Source organism: Carcharodon carcharias, chromosome 13 (assembly GCF_017639515.1).
Source record: "Carcharodon carcharias isolate sCarCar2 chromosome 13, sCarCar2.pri, whole genome shotgun sequence".
Lineage (NCBI taxonomy): Eukaryota > Metazoa > Chordata > Chondrichthyes > Lamniformes > Lamnidae > Carcharodon > Carcharodon carcharias.
In genome coordinates this window covers 97,646,333-97,672,237 of record NC_054479.1, presented here as the reverse complement: position 1 = coordinate 97,672,237, position 25,905 = coordinate 97,646,333, and the positions used below count along the sequence as shown (strand labels likewise).

The following is a 25,905-nucleotide window of genomic DNA, read 5'->3' as shown; positions in this document are numbered from 1 at the left end:
TTTTATGGTTCTACACAACTGATAAAGATTTATTGTCTTCTTTTGAGTAAATTCAAAACCATTACATTTTATATGATCAGTAAGACATTAATTCAGAATTGTTAATACAGCAATAAATCAAGATTTTGCAATTAATCATATGTACCAAGGAACATTTTCATAGTAAGAAATAACATTAGGTGGAGAACTTTTATTTGCGAAATGGCAAGACCACTAAGCTCAACACTGAACTTGAAATAATACAGTTCTGGATCAAACAGTAAATCCAGTGACTGCCTTTTACATGTTTACTGCATTCACTCACAGTTATGAGCAACACATGCACATTCTTGCATGTCAATTACTTTGTGTTGTATCACAGTCCCATTCTGACATCTCAGCGGCACTAGCATGGGTGTCGATGCTGTTGCTGAACAACAGGTGCATTCATTCTGCATGTCATCCTTCTCTATGGAGTAGGCAGTTTTACTTAGACAGTGCCCCTGAAAATAGAATGAGTCAGCAATTCAATAGTGACAAAGTGAGTACTTTCATATCCATAGCATCCAGTTCCATAAACAGTGTACTTTTTCTTTTTCTTGAGATGATATTTTAAAATTATCTAAGTAGCTACTGTGGTAGAGTGCATGGGAAATGCAGGTATAGGCAACTGTGGACTGTTTGCTATAAGGACTACAATTCTGTGGAGAGTGAGATGTATGGTGAGTATAAAAAAGGAACATTCCTTTATGTAATTTAAAGTATGAGTTGTCTTCAAAAAGAAAATAGTATTTAATCAATAGTGTTTTTAGTCATTTGTTACAGTAAAAGTTTTAAAACGTGAAATCTTGACATGTCATTCTCTCAGCTATTAACTGCAAGTTTGCATTTTTTAAAGCAATCTCTCTCTACAGGGCTTGTGACAATACTTATGAGTATCATGTCTCTCTAAAACAGGGCAACTAATTCCAAATAGCCCTTTGTGTTCAGGTTGGCCTATCCCCTTATAATTTCACAGCCAATTAAATATATTTAGAATGTAATCACTGTTTTAATGTTGGGAACACAACAGCCTATTTGCACAGAGCAAGGTTCCACAATGACAATGAGACAGATGATTAGATAATTTCTTTTAGTAATGCTGGCTGTAGGATAAATATAAATCTGGACATTGGAGAAATCTTCTGTTCTACATTGAATTGTATCATGGGATCTTTTATGTCCATTTGAGAGGGAACACTTGGTCTAACATCTCAACCAAAAGGCAGCACCTCCATCAATGCCAGTCAGGACTATGTATTCTACTGTGCTGGATTTCTGGTACATGTTTGTGTGTATGAAAGTGAGTGAGAACAGAAGATTTTTCAAATAATTTGATCGAGCGCTGAATAGATCCAATTTTCCCATCTCATCGACCTTGTGCAGCATCTCTCTGTGGCAAGGTCTGGTAATGCTGTAAATGTCATACTTCTGTAGCCGTACCATGTCACCTTTACGGGCCTGAATAATCACCAAGTAAAATATGCAGCATAGTCACAAGTCTGCTGAGAATAGCACACTTGAGAGAGTTTTCATTAAAAATAAAGTCATATTACAAGGTTAAGTGGTGCTTATGATACGACTTTGAGGGACTTTTAAGAATCCAGGCCTCGGTGCTGTGCAATAAGTCTTTCTTCTGTGACTTTCAGGTGTACATGTTCTGAATTGTATTAATGAGGCTTAAATAACTGCAGTGACTTTCCACTTATGTTTTAATTCAAATTAATTTTAAAAAGTAGCAAGACTGTTTGGTTGCACACTAACAGATTTAAATTTATAATATATCCATGAAGTGCAAAGAAGTGTATATAAAGTTACTGAAAATATTCGCATATAGTGCTAATGTATGTAGGTAAATGAATTCATCCCAGGCACCGTTTGTAGGGATATGTTTGAAGGGAGCACTGAAATTAAGGTTGCCAAACCTTAACTCCAGGGTTATCCAAGAATTAATGATTATTCTCCAGGACAATGCTGCACATGATTTAGGAGAAAAATCATAGGGCCATTGAAAAAATATCATGTGTTCCTTTTCAGTTCTTTTGAACGCTTTTATTTATTTTTTTATTAAAGGACTGGAGATGGGGTGGCAGGTGGGTGGAAATGCTGTTGAACTTGGTGGGGCATTTGGAGGTGAGAGATCATGTAATGAAACCTCTAGGATTGCGTTCACAACTGTCAATTCTATCTGAAATGGGGCTATAATACTGGCATGCAATTCACTGACACACACTTCCTTCGAACATGTGGTTTTCCACTGGGAGGCCAGGATGGATAAATTTACCCTGTGTGATTCTAATGAATATATTTCAACTGTTCGTTTGCTCTATGAGGTCCACTGTAAAGTAACTGACAACTACCCATAATAGTTAATACAATGTTTCAAAGGGTTGAATTTTGCCCAGTCACCTGGATTAATGTCGAAAAGAGGTTTTACTGCCTGGGCTGACATTAGTAATGGTGCAATGTTTCAAAAGCAGTAACAGATAGCCATGATGACAGATCGCAACACCCACTCTGGTCAGGAGCGACATCCTAAATAGCATCTAACTTTTTTTTTGATGATAATTATGATGCCATAAATCCATTCCTGATATATGGGTCATCTCCACAGTCGGAACTTTCGCAATTGATTAATTCATCCTGAAGGTGTTACAGTGCACTGAAGCACAAACCATCCTGAAGGTGTTACAGTGCACTGAAGCGAAATACACAGTGTCCTAGTGCAGAGGGACGTGGTTTGCAACCCTGATTCAAAGGAACTAATAGCCTTAGCCTCGTTACTGTGAGGACAGGCTGAGGTCTCCAACTGCAAAGCCACAGAAAGTGGACAAGGACCAATGGCTGGCTTGGGGTAGCATTTGCAGAAGAATCAGTTCATCTAATCCTCCAGTTCCAATTAGTGTGTGGAAATGAAAAAGAACTGGACACTAACTAATCATATAGGAATATATATATATAATCATATAGCACTAAAGCTAAAAGAACATGTATAAACAAATGGACTTAATAACTTTTCAATCCCTTTCAATTAAACCATCACTAGCGGAAAATGAACAAAAAGTTCAAGTATTCAAAGTTAATTACTGATGCATTCAATTTACGGGAAAAAGGACATTCATTTATAATTCAAATGCTCTGCCCATTTATAATGCTGGAGAAACGTTTATTTTAAATGGTTAAGTTTACTTCATGCATACCAACAAAATTATTGTCAGGAACAGAAAAAAAATTGCCTACAAAAGCAAAACCCATTTTAAAGGATTTACAATAACAGGGGGGATGGAACTTAGGAGATCAGCTGGGTCAATTGATAATTCATTTACTGTAATCTTTTTTCATGATCAATAGTTGTTTCCAACTTTCCTGGGATAGTCCCAGTTCGTGAGATTTCTCTTGGTGTTCACTTTGTTCAACTGTGTCTGTGCAAATTAGGATGATTCCTCCACTTCATCCCAACTCCAACTTTTTCATCTAGCTTGCCACTATTAAGTAGATGCACTTTTGTCATTACATGCTTTACATGTGCTTCATGATGGTTTCTATTTAATACTATCTGCACAGCAACCACTTTCTTACTATATGCACTGCCTATACTTTACTGCTGCATGCATTCTACTAAATACATTGCATGCACTTTGTCACTATATGCACAATACCTCATGCATTGCATGCACCTTACTTTCATATGTATTGCATGTTCTTTGTCACTATACATACTGCATATACTTTCAAGCATGGCTGATGGAATTCAGTGTGGATAAATGTAAAGTGATGTACTTTGGGAGGAGTAATATGGAAGGATAGTATACCATAAATGGTACTATTTTGAAAATTGTAGATGAGCAGAGAGACCTTAGCATCCATAAACATGAATCCTCAAAGGTGGCAGGGAAAGTTGATAAGGTAGTTAAAAAAGCATATAGGTTACTTGAGTGTATACGTAGAGGAATAGAATATAAAAACAAACGGGATCATGCTAGAACTTTATAATTCACTGGTTAGGCCTGGAAAATTGTGGACATTCTTGGGCTTCAGGAAAGATGTTAAGGCATTAGAAAGGGTATGGAGGAGGATTACCAGGTTGCTAGCAGGAGTGAGGGACTTCAGTTATGAGGAGAAATTTGAAAAGCTCAGACTGTTCATCCTGGGATGTACTTATTGACTGTGAATAAAGAAACTTTTCTTTAACAATTAGGGTCCAAAGGTATAAGCTGCAACTTCATTTTACATCCTTAGCTGAATGGTAGCGCATTTGCCTCTAAGCCAAATGGTTGTGCATTTGAGTCTCAATACAGACTTGAACTCATGATCTGGGCTGACACCTTAGGGCAGTGGGAAGGGGGTTCTGTATTGTTGGAGGTATCATCTTTCGGGTGAGCTGTTAAACTAAGGTGGGCATAAAATATCTATGATGAGCAAAGAATGCTCCTGGAATCTTGGCTAACATTCATCCCTCAGCCATTACTATCAAAAACATATTAACTGAGTATGTATCTCAATGTTGTTTGTGGGATCTTGTGTATGGCTGGGCTGCTGTGTTTGTCTACAAAAACAGTGACTAGCTCTGAAAATCTGAAAGACACCAAGTAAATGGAAATCCTCTTTCACCAAACTATTATCCACAGAGTATACAATTTTATCTCACTGACATTGGCTTCATCTTATTGTTACCTCTGCAGCTGGCTTTATCTGTACATTTATCAAGAGTGGAAATTTAAACAGAGATCACTTCCAATCTGAGTACTATGGAAGTTTCATCACATCACTCTTTCACTTGTGGGTTACATCATCATAATGAGAATAATTTTCTGACTTTTGTGCCCAAACTCCTCCATAGAATGATGTGCCATTCAAGGGCTCCTGAAATGGCAGTCCCATTAGGAGTAAACTGCCCTCATTGCTCTGGCAGCCTCTGAAAGCTGGAAGGCCTGGCTATTTTGTGCATGCAAAGGGAGAAAGTCAATCATTTTGTTTGTTCATGTTTGGAAGCCAGTTCTAGGTCTTTAAACAATGGACATCAGTTTAAACATGTATTAGCCAGGAAATCGCTGAGCATTGCACATCAGATCATGTTGGGAGGCCTCCAGGCAGACGAAATCAGCTGAGCAATTCAACGTATTAAACATAGGGAAAGGGGGGTCGATGTTTACCTAAAGGCCAAAATAGCCAGGGGTTCAGCGAGATATGTCATACAGTTTGCAGAAAAGTTGTTACAACCATGTTTGTGCATAAACTGGCGATTTTTCATTGTATATTATTGTATGCATCTATTACCTGACAACCTTTATTTTTAATGGAATGATTGTATCTCAGAACTATTTATTTCTGTAATGTGATTCATATTAAAATGAAAAGTGAGGTGTAACACTGTGTAAAATAAATTATAGAAATCCAATTAAGAAGAAGAAAAAAATAGGGTTAAACACTTAACAAAGAAGGAAGAAAATTTGACTTCTCAACATAGACAGGAGGTTTGACCCAATGATCTTAACATAGATGATAGACTTGACTGACACAAGAAAAGTCTCTATAAAGTTGTTGGCTTTGCATTTCGATAACATGTTTATTGTGGGAGAAGGTATGAGAGGTCAAGCCGTTCCCCAGAGGGTTGGATGGAGGCTGACATTTGTTGGGCAACTGTGTCTCACCTTAGTTAAGAATATAGCAATGCTGCCTACCCATTCCCATTGTCTGATATTCCACTGGGATATGAAAAGATGTAATACAGAGGAAAATAATTAATAAAAACACTAGTAAATGATCTTGAAGTGTAAATAGTACCTCACAATAATGCATGTTAACTTCTCCCTCAGTCATACAGTCATCAATCCTAATGTGTTTAATTATTCCAGTTATCTTTTTACACTGCTGTGACGTGGACTTGCCTGAAAGGAAAAACATTAGACAGTTTAGAAATGTTCATGTCACAGAGTTTATTAGTTAAATAAAGTTGTTTCATATTTGCCAAGTCATGGGGTGAAAATTTGAGGAAACCCACTGCACCAGTGGAAACATGGCTCAACTCCAGCCTGTCCTCACTGAAAGTATTTCAAATATTTGGCGCAAGGTTATTATTATGTTCGAGGTGGGCAGCCCATGCCTGTAAAGGCACATCACAAGTGCCCACTACAACAATGATCAGGAAGATTGGAGTATTGTCATACCACTGCCATGGTGAATCACAGGCCCAGGAACAGCTAAAGAGAAAGAGCAGCAAAAGTTGTTTTAAATGTGTCGAAGGGAGCATGTGGCCATCGTGGAAAGGCAAGCAGTTCCACCTGGGATGGAATAAGCTTGCCTACAGTGCTTTTTGCAGCAGTAGCAAGACTCTTAAGACACTCACGTCAGCTCTCAGTTGACAAGAGTTCTGAAGAGACCTTAACTGAGCTTTTTGAGTGGAAAATCTGATGTATCCCAGGAACCCCCCCAGGCACTTCTGCTTAGTGCTGGAGGGGTGGAAAACTTGTCATTTTCCCATGACTGACAGTTGTGTGCTCTGTGCACTGGGAAGTACACAGTGCTTCTTTTCTACCTTCCCAGAATGGTGCAGAAAAGAAACAGGTCTATCAGTCCATGAAGTTTGAATTAGAGACTTACTCCACATGCACATCATGGGCAATCCCACTTTCTTGTTTGCTGTCCCATACCCTTGAATAATTCTCTTTTACAGCTGGCTTTATGTTAAAAATATTTATTGATCCAGCTTAAACTATAGTTTGGGGCAGAAAACATTATATTCTAACCGCCTCCTACGTAAAAGAGATCTTTTCTAATCTCCTGTTTAATTCTTTTCATGATTTTCTTGACTTTGTGCCCACTTTTTGTTAAGTTGCTATGTAGCAAAAACAAACCAGCAATATTTGCCTTAATATAACTCTTCATAATTTTGAAGACCACAATAAGTTCAACCTTTAACTTTCTCCATTCTAGTGTGTAAAGCTCTAACTTTTCACTTCTCTTTTCATAACAATGACTAACCCATTCCTTAATCCGCCCATAAATTGGATTGGATTTTTATTCCTGAATTGCACTGCCTGTTTAATATCTTGAAGTGCAAAACTTAAAACAACATGGCATCATTGGTACAGATACAGTGTACGGTCACTCACAGGTGAAGCAGCAGGAATTATCCACACGTATAATTTCACCCTGCAGCTCAAGAGAAGGGAGAAATGTGTGAGTTAATGTTCATTTTAATATTCAAACAAACTTTTGCTCATTTACAAGTTGCAAAATTAAGTCAACTAACTTTATCTGGAGAGTATTGCCGCTGCTCTTGTAACATAATCAAAAATGCTCTCTGCACACACACTTAAATCACATCACAAGTACAATTAATTGATGTCCTTATGCACAGTGCACTGCTTATATTGGAAAGAAACAACATTAGGTACAGAGATCCTGGCGTTAGATGCTTTCACTGCTGAAAGGTACTTTTTTTTACTCGTTCATAGGAAGTGGGCATCATTGGCTAGGCCAACCCTTACTGCCCATCCCTAATTGGCCTTGAGGAAGTGGTGGTGAGCTGCCTTCTTGAGCCGCTGCGGTCCATGTGTTGTAGGGCGCCCACAGCACTGTGAGGAAATTTTGACCCAGTGACAGTGAAGGATCGGTGATATAGATCCAAATCAGGATAGTGTGTGGCTTGGAAGGGAGCTTGCAGGTGGTGGTGTTCCCATGCATCTGCTGCTAAGTGGTAGAGAATGCGGGTTTGGAAGGTGCTGTCAAAGGAGCCTTGGTGAGTTGCTGCAGTGCACCTTGTAGATGGTACACATTGCTGCTACTGTGTGTCTGTGGTGGAGGTGTTGGATGGGGTGCCAATCAAACGGGCTGCTTTGTCCTGGATGGTGTCAAACTTCTTGAGTGTTGTTGGAGCTGTACTCATCCAGGCAAAGGGAGAGTATTCCATCACACTCCTGACTTGTGCCTTGTAGATGGTGGACAGGCTTTGTGGAGGCAGAAGGCGAGTTATTCACCATAGGATTCCTAGCCTCTGACCTGATCTTGTAGCCACAGTATTTATATGGCTAGTCCAGTTCAGTTTTTGGTCAATGGTAACTGCCAGGATGTTGATAGTGGGGGATTCAGCAATGGTGATGCCATTGAATGTCAAGGGGAGATGGTTAGATTCTCTCTTGTTGGAGATTATCACTGTCTGGCACTTGTGTGGCATGATTGTTGCTTGCTATTTGTCAGCCCAAGACTGAATGTTATCCAAGCCCTGCTGCATTTGGACATGGACTGCTTCAATATCTGAGGAGTCACAAATGGTGCTGAGCATTGTGCAATCATCAGCGAACATCCCCACTTAACCAGTTGAAGATGGTTGGGTCTAGGACACTACCCTGAAGAACTCCTGCAGTGATATCCTGGGACTGAGATGATTGACCTCCAACAACCACAACCATCTTCCTTTGCGTTAGGCATGACTCCAACCAGTGGAGATTTTTCCCCGATTCCCACTGATTCCAGTTTTGCTAGGTCTCCTTGGTGCCACACTTGTCATATGCTGTCTTGATGTCAAGGGCAGTCACTCTCACCTCACCTCTAGAGTTTGGCTCTTCTTTTTTTCCTTAGTTCTGATGAAGGGTCATATGGACTCGAAACGTTAATTGTGTTGCTCTCCCCAGATGCTGTCAGACCTGCTGGGTTTTTCCAGGTATTTTTATTTTTGTTTTTATTTTGAATATAAATAGAATGTTTTGCTAGGAGGCCAAATTAATAAATGTGGAAGGATTAAAGCTGATGTTGGGAAGCTGTTCTTCACACTAGGGGCGGGATTTTCTGCACCCGCCCGTCACCACAATCTTCCGGTCTCGCCACAAGTCAATGGAGTTCTGGAGGGGGCACCGCCTTCGCCCACGGCGGGTCCCACCCGTGACACAGCCGGAAAATCTCGGCCTAAGTGTTGACAATGTCGCAGTGTGGAATCAACTTTCAGACAGGATACTGGAGATCAAAACCATAGGATCATGTGACAAACCATTGGAAGAGACTGTGGCATTGCTCTGGATGAATGAGCTAAGATGGTCAAAATAACCTTTTTCAGTTGTGCTTATTTGGTGGCCTTGTGAGCTATCAACAACACTTACCGTTAAACAATTTTCAGCCTGAAGTATTCCAGTTTAACTTAACAGAAGCCTATCATTTGAAGAAATTGAGCTCTTACCCCTCCAGATTTACATTCTTCCTTGTCAAACGGAGTACACAGTGTGGTTCGCTTTTCTGTGGAAAACTCTCCTCCTTCATTTACTTTACATCTGTATGAGTCACAGTTATCTTGCATACTTTCATCTGCCTGTTCAAACAAATGCTCCTTTTATTATACATATTTATTTAAAACCTGCTAATAAAACTACTGAGGCTTACAAATAATACGTCACAAGGATGTGTTACTGTAAATAATAATTTGTTTTACAAATAATTTAATTTAATCATTGAATGTTAATGATAATATTAATAAGGCTAAAGGTACAGGAGGTGATTAGGAAGGCAAAGGGAATGTTATTGTTTATTGCAAGGGGAATAGAATATATAAGTAGCGATGTTTTGTTGCAGTTCTGCAGAGCATTGATGAGACAACATCTGGAGGACTGTGTATAGTTTTAGTCTCCTTATTCAAGAAAGGACATAATTGCATTAGTAACAGTTCAGAGAAGGTTCACTCGACTGATGCCTGGGATGTGGGGGATGCGGGGTTATCTTATGAAGAAAGGTTGGACAGGCTGGGCCTCTATCCATTAGAATTTAAGGCCTGAATTTTTCAGTTGGCATGCAGGGGCAGGCCTGACACGCCAGCGTGTAAAATGACGCGTGATGATGTCGGGTGTGCATCCTGACGTCACCGTGCTCTCTCGCGATGTTTTGTTCAGCGGGCACACCGGAGTCGGCTACACGCCCGCCAATATTTAAACAGCCTATTAAAGCCATTAAGGAAGTAATTAATGTAATTGTTTACACTGCCCGTCCAGCCTTAAGGTTGGCGGCAGGCGAAAAGGCCAAGCGGCCTTCGCGTTTTTTAGGAAACCCCATCCAAGAGCGGGATGAGGTTTCCTAAAGCTTTCAAGAATCAAATAAAAAAGTTTTCTGAAATATAAGAACACGTCCCATCTCATGTGACACAGTCACACGAAGGTACATGTTCAATTGAATTCTTTTTCCATTTATTTATTTATTTCAATAGTGATTCAATCTCCCTGCCTCAGGGAGATTGAAGCGCTCTTTCGTGTACATGCGCGAAAGAGCACCGGCCCCGATCCTCCCTCCTCCCCCTGCCCGCACAGGTAAGCACTAGGGCTTGCATCTTACGCTGGGTGGGGTTGGCTCTTTGACTGTCCCACCCATTCCCTCTGAGCCTGCCCGCCAACTGAAAATTTCAAGACCTAAAAGATTGAGATGTGATCTGATTAAAACATTTAAGATCCTGAGGGGACTTGGCAGGATGGTTACTGAAAGGATGTTTTCCCCCTGTGGAAGGGACCAGAACTAGGGGACACATAAAAATAAGGGCTTTCCCATTGTCCTAATTTGTCTGTTTGTGATCATGTGGTCCTATCTTAAATGAATTACTATGGTATAAAAAAGAAAGAAAAGCAGAAAGAGAGAAATAGAGGAATAAAGATCTTATAATTTTATAGATGTCCCAAAGTAACTAAGCAGTTTACAAAATATAGTCCACAACACTAATATCAAAATGTTTGTTTTTGGTGCTCTATGTTCCTTAAACATAAAATGCCTGCAGCAGTCAAAATGACAAGTATATTAATTCAATATATTAATTCCATCGTTTCTTTGCAACTCATAAGAAACATAAAAGCCTAAGGTCCCACAAGTAGCAATGAGGTAAATGAGTAGTGTGTTTGTTTTTAGTGAAGTTGGCAGGGAGATAAATATTGGCTAGGACATCGTGAACATTCCAGTCTTCTTCAAATGGTGTCATGGGATTTCTTTACATCCACAAGAGAGAGTAGACCAAGTAAAAACTTGACTTACCATCTAATTTGAAAGATAGCATCATTGCCTAAGTTATTGAACTTAAGAATGATAGCTCAAATCTCCCACAGTCTACTGACTCATTGCTGTACGTGCTACCACTGAGCCAAAGATGGTATCGTAGACTTACGGTGAGAAGTTTGCTGCACTAAATATCTAAATCACATTCACAGATACTAACCTTTAACATAACCAGTGTCCCATTCGCCAGACTGATAATGCACCTTGTAGCCAGACATATTCCACAACAAGAACCTTTCTCTTTCTTCACTTTGTACCCCTGCAACAAAGAGCAAAATACAGGCTCTGAACACATTAGAGAATTTTTCTTTGGAATGTCACTGCTGAAGTTCAAGGCCATATTGCATGTCATATTTACCAATATTACTGATTGAAGCCGTGGCCATTGTTCTCATTAATTGCCATATTTCAGCTTATGCCTTATACTATATTTAGTTTAAGCTACAAAGGTAAAGTGAAAGGACAAATCTTTGTGAATAAAGTAGTATTGATGTAAAACTGGAATAGCACCTAAACATTTTAAAGCGTAACAGGGTCTGTATTTATCTCAGCTTGAAAATAGATAAAATGTCTGATTTTCTGTACACATTAGGATGTGCTAAATGGCTGCATGGTTTTCAAATCTGTACTTAATGCAAATGTGATTTTGCTGGCATGAATCAAACCAAAGCAGCTAATCATAAAATATCTGTAATGATAATCCTTTAACATTTCACTGTTTTAAAGGATAAAACTATCATTTGGGCTGTGAATTGAGCACAATGGCCTTAATTGCCAATGTATGCTCCTATTGCACAAAGCACAATGGAGTATTAACTCAATTTTTTTTCTTCATTCTTTCATGGAATGTGGGTGTCATCAGCAAAGCCAGTATTTGCTGCCCAACCCTGATCGCCGTTGAACTGAGGGCAGTTAAGAGTCAACCACATTGCAGTGGGTTTAGAGTCACATGTAGGCCAGACAAGGTAAGGACGGCAGATTTCCTTCCCTAAAAGGACGGTAGTGAACCAAATGAATTTTTACAACAATTGATAATAGCTGTCATGATTACCATTACTGAGACGAGCTATATATTCCAGATTTATTAATTAAATTTAAATTCCACTAGCTGCCGTTTGAACTCAAGCCCCCAAAGCATTAGTTGGGCTTCTGGCTCAGCAGTCCAGTGACATTACCACTATAGCACCATTTCCCCCACAAAATAAGCCCCTGAAATCATTTGTTTGTATCAACTTGCTCAGTTACTGATATGGAAAAGTCTTCATATTGTTGCTATTGTAAGGGTGTAAGTACGATTTGGAGTAAAACTGTCAGAAAGATTTTTCTGGACTTTTGCAATGTAACCAAGGTGAGGATTGAAACAGATTTATTCAGATTTGTCACAATGTGTTCCATTGAGATGTGACCTCCTAAAAGTTATTCAAATATATTTGTAGTCACTCTTTCAACATGTATCATGTTTCAATGTTCTTTTGACACTTTGGTTAGTCTCCCATTCATCTCACTGTATAGCAAGATCTGTTCTAAAGGGCATCTGTTCTTAGAGGTCGTTTAGCATGAGTTCAGTATTAAACTGATAAGTAGCTTTGAATTTGCTTCTGGGAGATCATCTGTAATGAATACCTCAAAACCATATCAAAAGTGGCAGTTGTAAACTTTTCTCTTATTTATTGATAACGATCTAAACGAGCATCAAAGTTAGAAGATTAATAAACCGTCCAACAAGTGAGAATAATGCTTGAAGAAAATTGTTCATTCCATAGCACAGCATTTCTCTCAACAGGAAGTGTTTCACATAATCAGGATTGTTTAAAGCACATTTGAAGATAAGTAGCAATCTCCTTGACAGTTTCAATATGTTTGCTAATAACTTGAACACCAAATATGAAGTATTTTAAAAAAATAAATGCACTTTCACAGAAGTGAGAAACTAAAGGGGTCAGACATTCATGTGCTGCTGCACTGAAGAGTTAGACTAACCTATCTGATATCAATAATTATTTGATAACTGTTTAACTAACTGAAAATTTTGAACTACCATAAATTACGGTGTATAAGTCAATGCGGCATATAAGATTACACAATTTTTCCAACCCCAAAAATCATGTTTTGCATGTACTCAGCATATAAGTCAACCCACTTTTCAGCCACACCATACTTTGCTTGCATTAGTAGTGAGCCTCATTTTTTTCTCACCACAAATGCATATTTAACTTACCATTACCTTATTTCTAGGTATAAGGGATCAAGCAGGCAATACAGCTGAGTTGTGAAAGTGCATGGGAATTTAAAATACCCCCACTCTTTGTACTAGAGGCAAATTACATTTCAAAATGTAATGCCCATGCCCATGTCGGTGTTTCACTCTTATATTTGGCATATACATTGACCCCTGTTTTCAAGTGGATTTTTCAAAGCTTCGAAGTTCAATTTATATGCCGATATCTATGGTAGGTTTCTACATCCCCACAACCACTCCCTTAGGCAATGTAAAACTGTGTCAAAGTTGAGTGATGTCATGACACAGTTAATGAAAATTAACAGCTGACGAGGTATCTTACATCAGGGCAAGCTTTGCAACGCACTGTTCTACACTGGAGTGAATGTGCATTTGTCAATTTGTCTGCTTCTTCTAAGCAATGACAATTGGTGCAGTCATCTATCTTCACAGAGTCTCCTGCCTAGGAAAAACAAAAGAAATGAATTCATTTTCAATATTCAATGAATATCCCATAGTGTATTGAGACATAGGTGCATGTCATACTGGTAGATCAAGGTGCCTCACTGATTTTGCTTCCAAACCTAATCAGGATGGTTGATTTATGTATGTATGGTCATACCTTATTTAATAATGGCTTCCTAATCCAGCTGCAGGCTTCCATAACCTTTATAGTTAGTCGTTTGTTGGTACCAGCTACAGTAGCCAATTTGGCTACTGAAGAAAAAATAGAAGCCCTACACTAAAACACATAATAACTAAGGAGAGTGCAATGTGGTGGGGATTTACTAGATGGAAAATTAGCTGCAAATTATTTTTAACCTTGCAGTGATAAAATCGGAATCATTAATTTTTCAATATGAATGTCTTCCTGTATTTCTGACCGCAATTAATGTGATGACTAATAGTCTCTGTCAGCAGGAAAATTGATCAAAGGCAAACCATCAATGATCTGAATATAAAATGAACACTCCTGGTGATTCCAAGGGCACAGTTTCCTCTCAGCTTCTGATCATGATTATAAAGCTCACAAAGCTTTTCCACTGTAGTCTTTGCTGTCATCTGAATTCCTCCATTAAATTAAATACCGCTGTGTAAACACCCCAAAGTATCCATGAATCTTAAAGCAAGAAATGGGAAACTAGAAGTGATTATGGGTGATATTAATAGCCATTTGGTAGTACTGAAAAAGAGACATTTTTGTCAAAGCTTTTCATCTTGCATTCATCTTCTCACACTTCTCTTCTCATACAGTATAAATGTGTTGTTTTCTCTTTCATTGCATTCTTGCGAATTGTCCTGGTGAGTGCAAGATGAAAAGCTTTGACAAAAATATCTCTTTTTTCAGCAAAGGATGATTTTAGCAGATCTTTATTTTAACTGGGAATAACGCCTTCATTAACCTAGCAGATAATGTCACTAGAGCTAGTTAGACATTTTTACGCTAACATTTTAACTGTAACACTATAAATGACAAAAACTGATGCAGATGTGAATGAAGCAAGGTCCCAATACAAAGAGCCTCATAAAAAATGATTTCTACCCATTTATAAGATTACAGATTCTGGAGAGCCTGTTATATCACCCTGAATGCCAAGCAGAGATAGCAGTGTCTTGTAGATTCTAAATTATTGCACTATCGGCAGCTCCCACAAGGTGGAGCTAGCAGTAACCAAAGAACTTGGAAGACTGATGAATGAAAATTTGGCTCCATAGTGCCCAATTTTTTAATGCTATGAGTACCATTTTTGCTGCAAAATGGTACCTACAGCATGTGCACACATTTCTGATGCAAGCTATGCTGGATGTCATTTTCGTGAGGCCATTAGTGCATGCACAGGGAGCGTCCATAGGAAGTATGCAGAATAAGCAGATTATGACACCAATCAGTCTGTATAACTGATTAAATGCCAACTATATCATTTTGGACCTCAATGGTGTACCTAATGTTGATTTTTAAACACACAGCTGAACGCATGTTTAGCAGCATACAAGACACACCAGCAGCGCCTTTGAAAGAGATCATCAACTACTTTCAAACTAACTGCTAATTGATTTCTGGCTGTCGTGCAATTGGTGGCTTCAAGAGTTCTTTAAAGTCGCTAAAGTCTACAGGAAGTGGGGTGGCAGGTGCGGAAGGATTTTATACTGATTTCAAGGATCCTGCTTAGACTACTTGCTCCCAGACATGGGTGCTGTAGTGGCCTTTTATCAGAACTTAGGTCATTGTTTTGTCTAGGGTTCGGGCCTTGGTTGGGGCTTCTCTAAGGTTTGCTAGTTTCCCTAAGAATAATACTGTAAGCTATTTTCATTTTTAAAAATTCTGTTTACTTACAGATAGATATGTACATCTCAGTGCTTTACATCTGCTTCCCACAAGATCTCAGTTACTGAACCAGGTAATATTATGCCAGAGTTACATCATTAGTTACATCAGTACCAGTTGCTCCTGATGTTAACCCTTTACTCTTCACCTCCCCCCCTCAACTGTTAACCCAACTGTATACATCCTCCTACATCTCCTTCCAATGTCTCAGACTTCACAGGGTTAGTCTCTGCCTTGACCAATCTCCCTGTTCGGGTCCTGATTTCATGTTGAGGTTGAGAATGAAATGAACTCTCTCAACATTCAATAGCTTCCACCTGGGTGGTTGTAGAGTTTCTACTTGTTTCTGGTTCCTTGTCTCCATCTGGGTCTAAATAGCATGTCCAAGGATCCATTGGTTTCCTTCCCAATGATATAAAAGCTCTTCGGTTCCTTCTGATATTTCCCTGGTTCACCTCAATTAGACCATAGAAAGGTAAAAATAGGAGCAGGAGTAGGTCATTCAGTACTCGAGCCTGCTCTGCCATTCAATATGATCATGGCTGATCCTTTATCTCAACGCCTTACTCCTGCTCTCTCCCCGTACCACTTACATATATTCAGTGACTTGTCCTCCACAGCATTCTATTGTAGAGAATTCCACAGGCTCACCACCCTCTGAGTGAAGAGGTTTCTCTTCATCTCAGTCCTAAATGGCCTAACATGTATCCTGAGACTGTGATCGCTTGTTCTAGACCACCCCCCTAGCCAGAGGAAACATCATCTTTGCATCCAGTTTGTCCATCCTTGTCAGGATTTTATACGTTTCAATGAGATTCCCTCTCATTCTTCTAAACTTCAGCGAATACAGGCCTAGTCGGCCCAATCTCTCCTCATACGACAATCCTGCCATCCCTGGAATCAGTCCGGTGAACCTCTGCTGCACTCCCTCTATGGCAAATATATACTTTCTTAGGTCAGGAGACCAAAACTGCGCACAATGCTCCAGGTGTGTTCTTACCAAAGCCCTCACACAGCTGCAGTAAGACATCCTTGCTCCTGTATTCAGGTCCTCTCGCAATGAAGGCCAACATATCATTTGCCTTATTAACCGCTTGCTGCACCTGCATGTTTGCTTTCAGTGACTGGTGCACAAGGACACTCAGGTCCCTTTGTACATCAACATTTCCCAATCTATCACCATTTAAATAATACTCTGCCATTTTGTTTATTCCTACTGAAGTGGATAACTTCACACTTATTGACATTATACAGCATTTGCCATGTATTTGCTCACTCACTCGACCTGTCCAAATCACCTTGAAGCCTCTTAACACCCTCCTCACCACTCACATTCCCATCAAGTTTTGTGTGGTCAGTAAACTTGGAAATGTTACATTTGTTTCCCTCACCCAAATGTATTTGATATGTATTGTGAATAGCTGGGGCAAAAGCATTGATTCCTGCAGTACCCCACTAGTCACTGTCTGCCACTCTGAAAAAGACCCATTTACTCCAACTCTCTGCTTCCTGTCTGTTAACCAATTCTCAATTCATGCCAATATATTACCCCCAATCCCATGTATTTTAATTCTATAAAATCTCAGTTGTGAAGCTGTTACAATGCCTTCTTTCTGTTGATCTCGTATCCACACTCTCTCCCCGGGCTGTAGTACTTTCAAGTCTGAATTTGACTGTCTTTGTTGCTCCTCACGCTTCCTAACTCTCTCAAAATCATCTGAGGCAATGTTAGGTTGTAGTTTTTGTTGCGGAGCTGCAAATTATATTTGCAGCTTCTTCCCATCAACAGTTCTGATGGTGAAAGCCTGTTTTTCAACGGTGAGGTTATGCGGTTAAGAAGAGCTAAGTTAATATCTTTGTTCTTTTTCATTAATACCTTGTTGTTCGAACTCATTTTTTTGGTTCTCTGTTCGACTGAGGATATCTAGGCAAATGAGTCACACGCATGAAACTATATTGTGGAAAAGTTTGTTTGCAAACTGAGGACTGTTGTCTGACATCATAATGTCTGGGATGCCATATGCCAAAAATGTTCTTTCCAGTGATGTAATGACTGTTTCCATATTGACGTTGTGTAATGCAATCACTTCAAACCATCTGAAGTAGTAATCAATGACGACGATGAAATCTCTGCCTTTAAACACAAATGAATCCATTCCCAGGGACAGCTATGGCCTCAGAAGAAAGGGAGATGGTGCAAATGGTTCGCTCTGCTGCTGGCTATGCACTGCGCACATAAGGAAATTCATGATTAACTCTTCAGTGGAACGACTGATACTTGGCCACCAGACTGGTTGCAGGGCTCTTACTCTGCACTTCACTACTCCCAATTAACTTTGGTGGATTTTCTGGAGAATGTCTAGTCAAAGTGATTTTGGCATGACTAGTCATTAAAAACCAAGAAATCATCAATGGTGAAAGGATATTTTCTCTGCTCAAAGTATTGGCAAGGTACTGCTTAGTTAGGAGTGTAATCTGGCCATCTGGCAATGTTCCTTTATTTTGATGCACTAATCATCCTGCTGTTGTGCTTGCTTAATCTCTTGCAGTCTTTTCTCAGGTGCTGGCAATGAGTGGTGTACATGCTTCCACTTCCTCAATAAAATTGAAACCTTCCCATTTTTATTCCTTGCACTAGAATTCTTAGCAATGCATCTGCTATTGTCTAGTACTTTCCCTGAACATACTCAGTAACAGAATCACATCTCATGAGTCTCAGTCTAAAACTTTGAATTCTCGGTGGCATTTTTGCAACTTCCTTAGGATTAAGGAGAGTAACCAAAGGCTTATGGTCTTTTCCAACTTTGAATCTTAAAGTTATGACATAATCAGAAAATTTTAGCAGCCCCTGTGGCTTCTCTTCAAAGGTTGCATACCTCTTCCCTGAGTCTGTGAGAGATCTCAAGGCATAATATACTAGCCTTCTTTGTCCATCTTTTTGAACTTGAAATAACACTGTGCCTAAGCCTATAGATGATCCATCTACGGCTACAAATGTTGGCAAGTCTGGGTTGTAGTGCACTAGACTCTCTGGCAATATAAGGAGACTGCTGATTTTGTCAAAAGCATTTTGCTGTCCATGTTCCACCTGACCATGTCTCAGTGGCTGCTGAAATGGCTTGTTGATTTCCACCAGGTTAGGGAAGAATTTGCCTACTTGATTTAGCCTGCCAAGGAATATTTGAAATTCTGTGATGATTCTAGGCTGTAGGAACGCTCAAATCACTTTGGCCTTCATTGGGTTGGCTGTAATTCCTGAAGCTTGAACAATGAACCGTAATAATTTTATCATAGGCTTTGCACATTCACATTTGTTATTTAATGGCAAACCAGCTTCTTGTAGAACTTTGAGGACTGCTCTCACATGATGGTCATGTTGTTCCCTTGATGAACCATGTAGAAGAATGTCATCCATGTGGCATTTTACTCATTTCATGCCTTCCACGGTCTAAGACATCATTCTTTGGAATATCTCAGGAGCAGAAGCAATTCTGAATGGTTAAAACAATAATGGCCAAATGGGGTGATGAAAGTATTTAACAATATGGATTCATTGTCTAAAGGCAGCTGCCAAAAGCTGTAGCCAGCATCCAATTTTGTGAAGAGGGTGCTTTTTGCCACTTCGGCGAGATTTGCATCCACAGATGCCATCAGGTAGATCTAATGCTCCACCAAATTGTTTAATTGAGGCAAGTCCACACAAATTCTAATTGAACTATTAGGCTTTGGTACTGTGACCATTCCAGAACACTGCTTTGTTGGTAAGGTTACTGGAGAGATGACTCCTTGTTGTAACATGTGTTCTATCTCGTTCTTGACTTTGTCTTGATAGTTTGTTCCTTTTGCAAAAAAGTTTGAATATCATCCTTTGTCATAGGTGAGGGAAATGCTCGTAACATAATAGCTTTGCTTTCTTTTTCATTGTTCAGGTCATTCTGGACTGGATCCTTATAGTCGCCATCTGAATGGTAACTGTCAACTGACCTGTCACTGCTTCTTCTCTCCTAAGAAGACAATTCTTCTCCTCTCTACAAAATGTTCTTCTCTGCATACCTTTGCAGTGTTGAAATCATTTGCACAATTTTCCTTTCAAATTATTCTATTTCCATCATCTCAAAACTATAGACTTCTTCACCTCCCTCAGCCTTTCTTTCCTCCTACAGTTTGCATGCTTTTAAAACCCAGACTTGATATCACTTCCTGGTTTACCTCTCCTTCTACTCTTTCCATCTAGATGGCGCTCTGTACTATGGCTGTACTATATCGTTGCATAACATATGCAGTGCAATGTAATAAAACATTAAAACCATCCATATTCTTACCCCAATGCTGGTTCCATTCAGGATGCAAACATTGCCTGGAACTACAAAATAAATGTTGACTATTATTTTTTGTATTATTAAAGGGTAAAATAAAATCTATATTTACCATGATGTTCATCTACTTTTGTGAGTTATAAAGCATGCCTTGTTGTTCAGAGCCCAATTCAAACATTAAACGTTTGTGAGAAAATATTACATTCATACAATTTGTTTTGATTTCTACTTTGATGATTATTTTTGTTTCTACAATACTGATATAAACACAGGTCCCAGAGCCAAGAGCGGGGTTTTCAATTGGCAAGAATGGTGATGCAATAGTGTGGCTGAGAGATTCAATAAAGACCAGGTCATTTGATGGAGCAACATGCCAATTTTCTTGCCAAGAATGCAATATTCATTCAGCCCACGGGTATTAAATGGGCAATAATGAGAGTGCACCCACTGACCTTCAAAATAAGTGAGCACTTACAGTGATATATTTTTCTATTGTCACATTGTAATTCATAAAACAGGCATTGGAAGAGCATTGGGCATTAAAGAAGAAGGCAAACTGATGGATGCAAGGCAGGTTTACTTGTACTGGGGCAAGATGTTAAGTTCACTTTTACCCATTTAAATCCAGGCACACCTACTGGAAATGTTTTGAGAACAGCCTCCACTTCACAGTATTATTATCTGTTGGAATCTGACCTATAGACAACATTGACAATAGGGATGCCTTGTCACTAGCTGGGAATGTGATCACAAAACTGAACACTTATGACTCCAACTCCTTCCATATTGCCTCAGAGAACATCAGAAACACAAGTCAACCTGAAGTGTGCAGATGCATCAAACCAGTCACAGATGTGTAGGTCACCCAGGCAATCACTTCCATTGTTTCCCCTAGGGGAAGGCAGCAGTAAAATGATAGAACATTCCTTCCCCAGAGTCCAAAGCATTAATAATGGTAGCCAAATGGCTCTCAAGGCTCCTATGCAGAATTATATGGGGCAGGATTTTTACCTCGTCGGGTGGGCGCGGGGGATGGGCCCAAGGGTGGCCGCAAGACCCACCGCTGCCCGCAATTGGGTCCCGACCGCGATTTCACACTGGTTGTCCAGTTAACGGCCAGCCAGTGTGAATCGCGCGCTGAAACGCTCAGTTCTGCCTGGGGGTGGGTGGGGGAGGGTGAGCGCAGAAGTCAGCACATACGTGCAGGTGCACTCAGTGAAAGCTCCCTGAAAGCACAGAGCTGCTTCAGGAAGCTGAAGATTTTTAACATGAAAAATAAAGAATGGAAAAACAAGGGAAACATGTCCCCTTAATGTGGCTCTGTCACAGGAGCAGGGGACATGTTAAAATGAGTTTTAAAAGCTTTTTTTAAAATCACTGGTTGAAACCTCATTCCTCCCGTGGATGAGGTTTTGCAAAAAAATGCAAAGGCCGCTTGGCCTATTCATCCGCCCGCCAACCGAATGGTTGGACGGGCAGCGAAAAATCTGACTTAATTAATTGATTAGGGACTTTAATAGGCCTCTTATTCGTCAGCTGGCATGGTGCCACCTTTCGTGTGCACCCGCTGAGTGAAATATCACGAGAGTGCGCGATGACGTCGGGAAGCTCCAGTTTGGGTCGGGCGTGTGCCTACCCAAGGAAGGAAAAATTCTGCCCATGGTCTTCATAAACCATAAGAGTTTATGTTCTCATGACCAGTGACAAAGGATAAGACAGGTGAATTCCCACTTCCCAGGCAAAAGTGCATGGGTTAATTGAAAAAGGAGGCAGAATGGGAGTGGGAAGATAGCTCCAAGGAGACAAAGGGGTTATGTTTTCATATCACCTTGTAGAAAACTGGAAAATAAACTTCCAATCATTAACCTGACGTGCCTCAGCTTCAACTTTAAATCTCAATTCCTCCCCTGACAGTATGATCCTTGATAATTTGATACAGTTAACTTTGTCCACTGATGCTAGTAGCCATCATGGTTCAAGCAAATAACCAAAAGGCATCTAAAAAAGAGGAGTTAGTACCAGGACCAGTTCTTTGTAGCAATTTTGATTTTATAGATATACACATAGTGCGGGATTTTCCGGCCCTGCCAGCGACAGACATTGACATGGGAAGGACAGGAAAATTTGTGGAGCAGCCAACCACTCTCCAAGTTTTCCAATCATACCTGCGATGATGCCAGCTACCGGCAGAGCTGGAATAATGGTCATAGTAACACCCATTCTGTTAGACGGCAGGGCCAATTTTGCAATCTGGAATTCCTAACAGGTAGATGTGCTTACAGAAAGCCCTTCAAGGAGGTGCAGCTTGTGAATTCCATCTACTTCTTTAAATGGGCAGGGAAAACATGGGCTGTTGGGCCATTGTGTCCTGCAATAAGCACCCAAGGATCTTTTACTATGGTAAAGTTGCTTTTTAAATGCAAATTGCTATTGTTGTGGTTCCCACTGGAAATGAAGCAACAACACTATCATGCGTTTATCATGAAGGCCAAGAGCAGTCAAAATTTATACAGAGGGTAATGAGCTGCTATTTGAAAAACTCACCACATTGGCACATTGGGCAACAATTTATGACTCTGTCACACTTCAGCTCATAGCCAAGAGGACATTTCGGTACATCAATATGGGTACAGGACTTATTCTTTTTATGCAGAATCACTTCTCCATTGAGCTCCATGCATTCCAGTGTGATACATGGATTGTCCGGGGATGTCCATTGCTCTCCAGCCTACAAGGTAACAGCAGGAAGTTACACTTCACAAACATATGATGCATGCTGCCAAAAGATATTTCCCTGATTGTTAAGTTTGGAATTTTCATGCTGCTAACACACTTGGCCTTCCCATCTATTAACAATGATCAGTTTGATCATAGGCTGATTTTTAAGTTTCTGTTGCAGCAAACAATTACTTTCATTAGGTTGTTTAATCATTTGATCATTGCACCCTGAAATGTGAAGGCATTGGCTTGGGTTCAGTTAGTGGCATTCTGACCTCTGAGTTGGAAGGTGCAGATGAGGTTCCAAATCCTTGGCCTAAGCACATAATGTGGGCTGACACTCCACTAAAATAAGTACTGCATTGTTTGTAGGCTGTCCTTTAGGTGCAAATGCTAAACCAATTTATCATTGATTAAATGGAAAAATTATTGGAATAGGCATTAAAAATTCAATCCTCTTTATTGTTTTGAAGCAACTTAGGTAGTATTGCTAGTTTCATGTGTGCATCCACTACTTCTCTGCAATCATTTAATTTGCATTTAAATTTGACTTTGTTTTCATCGGAACTATGTAATGACCCAGAATTTGCAGCTGTAGGAACAATGAGGTTGCCAGTGCTCACCATTAGCACAGTATAATATTGACGGAAACTTCTAGCACCTGTACAATTAAACACAGAAATCTAGAAGTTGCTGTCAGCAATAACCTGCTCCTCTAGAGGGTGTGCTGTTGCAGTCTTCAAATATGGAATCATTTAAAAATCACTGATTTGTCATGAACGTCATCAATTTATCCACTATTAGCGAAGCTTTGTTCAATAAGGAGTAGCAGATTTTTCAATGGCATAATGAGTCATAAATTCTGCAGGATAAACTCTTTCGTTTTGAAGCAACTAATTTTACAAGTTTAATGAGTCATTCTCTCAGAAGTATATTTTAAAAAAGCATATTTTAAAAAAAATACTTCTACTAGTTTTTGTTCTGATACTTATGTTTGTCCCTTAACCTCTGGTATATTTCACAATCTTTATTTTGCTTCTTGTACAATAATTTAAATGAGATTTATATCCCCTGCCTTTACTTCGTGCCTTGCAATGAGAATTCTTCAATCTGATTGGCACATCATTCTGCATGCTCAGATCCACAGATCTCCTGTAGAAGGTACTGAATTCAAACAAATGACAGAGGAGAGGAAATCTACATTCTAGGCTTCACAAATACTTGGTGAGCAGCTTTTTTCTAATTTGGCAGCCTGCATCTTTCCTTCACTGTTGACTGCAAACTCCAGGCCAATGTGATATTTACCATTGCTTGAAATGGAAGGGAGGTTTACAACCCATGTAAACTCATGCAAAACACTCTGATAAAAGGACAATTGTCAGCTCATTGTCCGGGTAGTATTATGCATTATGCTGCCAATTTTAAGTCATAGTCGATGTGGGCATGCTTATAAAAGTTATGATTTTGTTGGGAATATGAGTCGCAAGTGATGGAAAAGAGCTGGAATTGCAAACGAAAGGGCAAATTTTTTGCCTCAGTATGGGGGTGAAAACAAAGGCAGGCAAGTGTGTAATTTTGTGCTGACAGCTAGCATGCCAGATTGTTGGCACCATCCCACATCCAAGCTATTTTCCTGGAGGCTGGATCAGGAGCAGTATGGCTAGCCACCCCAAGCAGTGAGAAAGGCTAATTAAGGCCATGGGTCAGAATTCAACTGAAATTTTCCAGTCAGCCTGTGGGCCCCCTCACAACATTGGCAACATAGCAGCTGTCTAGAGGCAGCCTTCCAGTGACAGACGGGTGACAAGCATTCCAGGCACCCTTTGAGGGTTTCCCCCTCCACCTACTTGGCCACAGCTGCGGATTCAGGTCATCCTGTGCAGGGGATTACACTCCACAACAGTGCCCAATAGCTGTGATTATTTTTAACTCAAAAGCCTGCTGTTGCAGGTTAGAGAGAGGCTGTCTCAAAATGGAGGTGCACTCTCTTTCCCTTACCTGCAACAGCAGGCTGCAGCTCTCTACATGCTCATGGGCTTTCAATCAGCCCTCCAGTTTCAAAACTATGTCTACTGTTCTTAATTTGACAGCGGGCACACTCTCTGGCTACTAATTGGCCAATTAAGGCAAAATCACTGTTGGGTGATTATTTCCGACCAGTGAGGGGTCAAACCTGCATTTGACCTCAACATCAGGCTCCCGACCAAAACCACAAACTCCATCCCCATATGTCAGAACTTTCTAAATGTATTTCCTCTTTCCAATTTTGGGTGACTTGCTTTGGTATTTCCTCCTATTTTATATTTCAGGTTTTAAGGATTTACTTCTCTTAAATATAACTTAGTAAAATTCTCACACAAAATAGTATACAGACATGAATAGTGAACTACCTTGTTATTTTTTTAGCTGAAAGGACTGTATCTACTCACTCGATGTACAACTTTCTGTGGATTTGCATCACCTCTTCCAAAAACATTTACTTCACAGACTGAGCGCTTGCATTTTCCACAGCATGCACCTTCCACTTCTCTGTAGACGTATCCCTTTAGAAGAAAAGGTACTTTTAATGATATCATTCCGAGCTCTGCTCATGTTTGTAGCAAACACAGTTGGTGTTGACTCAAATACAACACTTCTTTTTGGATGACAACCTAAATGCTGGTTAGAAAACTGAATGTATCTGTTAGATTCATCCTCCAGATGAGTAGGAAGGGACAAAAATTTGAAGCCATGCTTGGGAATGGCCAATAAAAGCTGCAGGCAGCTCTTCACTTTCCACTTCCTACTTGCTGCTTGATGTTTGCATATTGTTAACTGTCAGCAATCCATGGTAAGTTATAGTATGAGTAACTCTGATACTAATGTTCCAATACCTCAAACTGATGGTATGGAGGTCCAGTCTCCTGTCCTTAAGATCCAATGTGGAAAAAGCTTGTTCAAACACAACCATTTCCTTGTTGCAACAGTACTAAACTACCTCATGGAAGAGCAATTAAAATTAGGTCTTTTAAAAGTTTTACTTGTTCATGATATGTAAGTGTCACAGACAAGGGCAGCATTTGTTGCCTATCCCGAGTTGCCCTCAAGAATGGTGGTGAGCCATTCTCTTGAACCGCTGCAGTCCATCTGGTGTAGGTATAACCCCAGTGCTATTAGGATGGGAGATCCAGGATTGTGACCCAGCAACACTGAAGGATATAGTTCCAAGTCAGGATGGTGTGTAGCATGGAGCAGAGCTTACAACTGGTGGTGTTCTCTTGCATCTGCTGCCCTTGTTCCTCTAAGTGGTAGGG

At 39.9% G+C, this 25,905-nt stretch overlaps 1 protein-coding gene across 1 annotated transcript in view; it reads right to left on the bottom strand.

Annotated features, from left to right (window-relative positions):
• vwf (von Willebrand factor) overlaps nt 1-25,905 on the bottom strand; it is a 117,964-nt gene continuing 92,059 nt past the window's right edge. The window contains exons 44-52 of the mRNA XM_041202224.1: nt 25,042-25,155; nt 22,439-22,622; nt 19,901-19,941; nt 13,596-13,715; nt 11,195-11,293; nt 9,191-9,319; nt 7,131-7,170; nt 5,803-5,906; nt 1-482 (exon numbers count right to left, since the gene is read on the bottom strand). Coding sequence (XP_041058158.1) covers nt 297-482; nt 5,803-5,906; nt 7,131-7,170; nt 9,191-9,319; nt 11,195-11,293; nt 13,596-13,715; nt 19,901-19,941; nt 22,439-22,622; nt 25,042-25,155 — 1,017 coding nt within the window. The 3' untranslated portion in view covers nt 1-296. The remainder of the gene's footprint in view (nt 483-5,802; nt 5,907-7,130; nt 7,171-9,190; nt 9,320-11,194; nt 11,294-13,595; nt 13,716-19,900; nt 19,942-22,438; nt 22,623-25,041; nt 25,156-25,905) is intronic.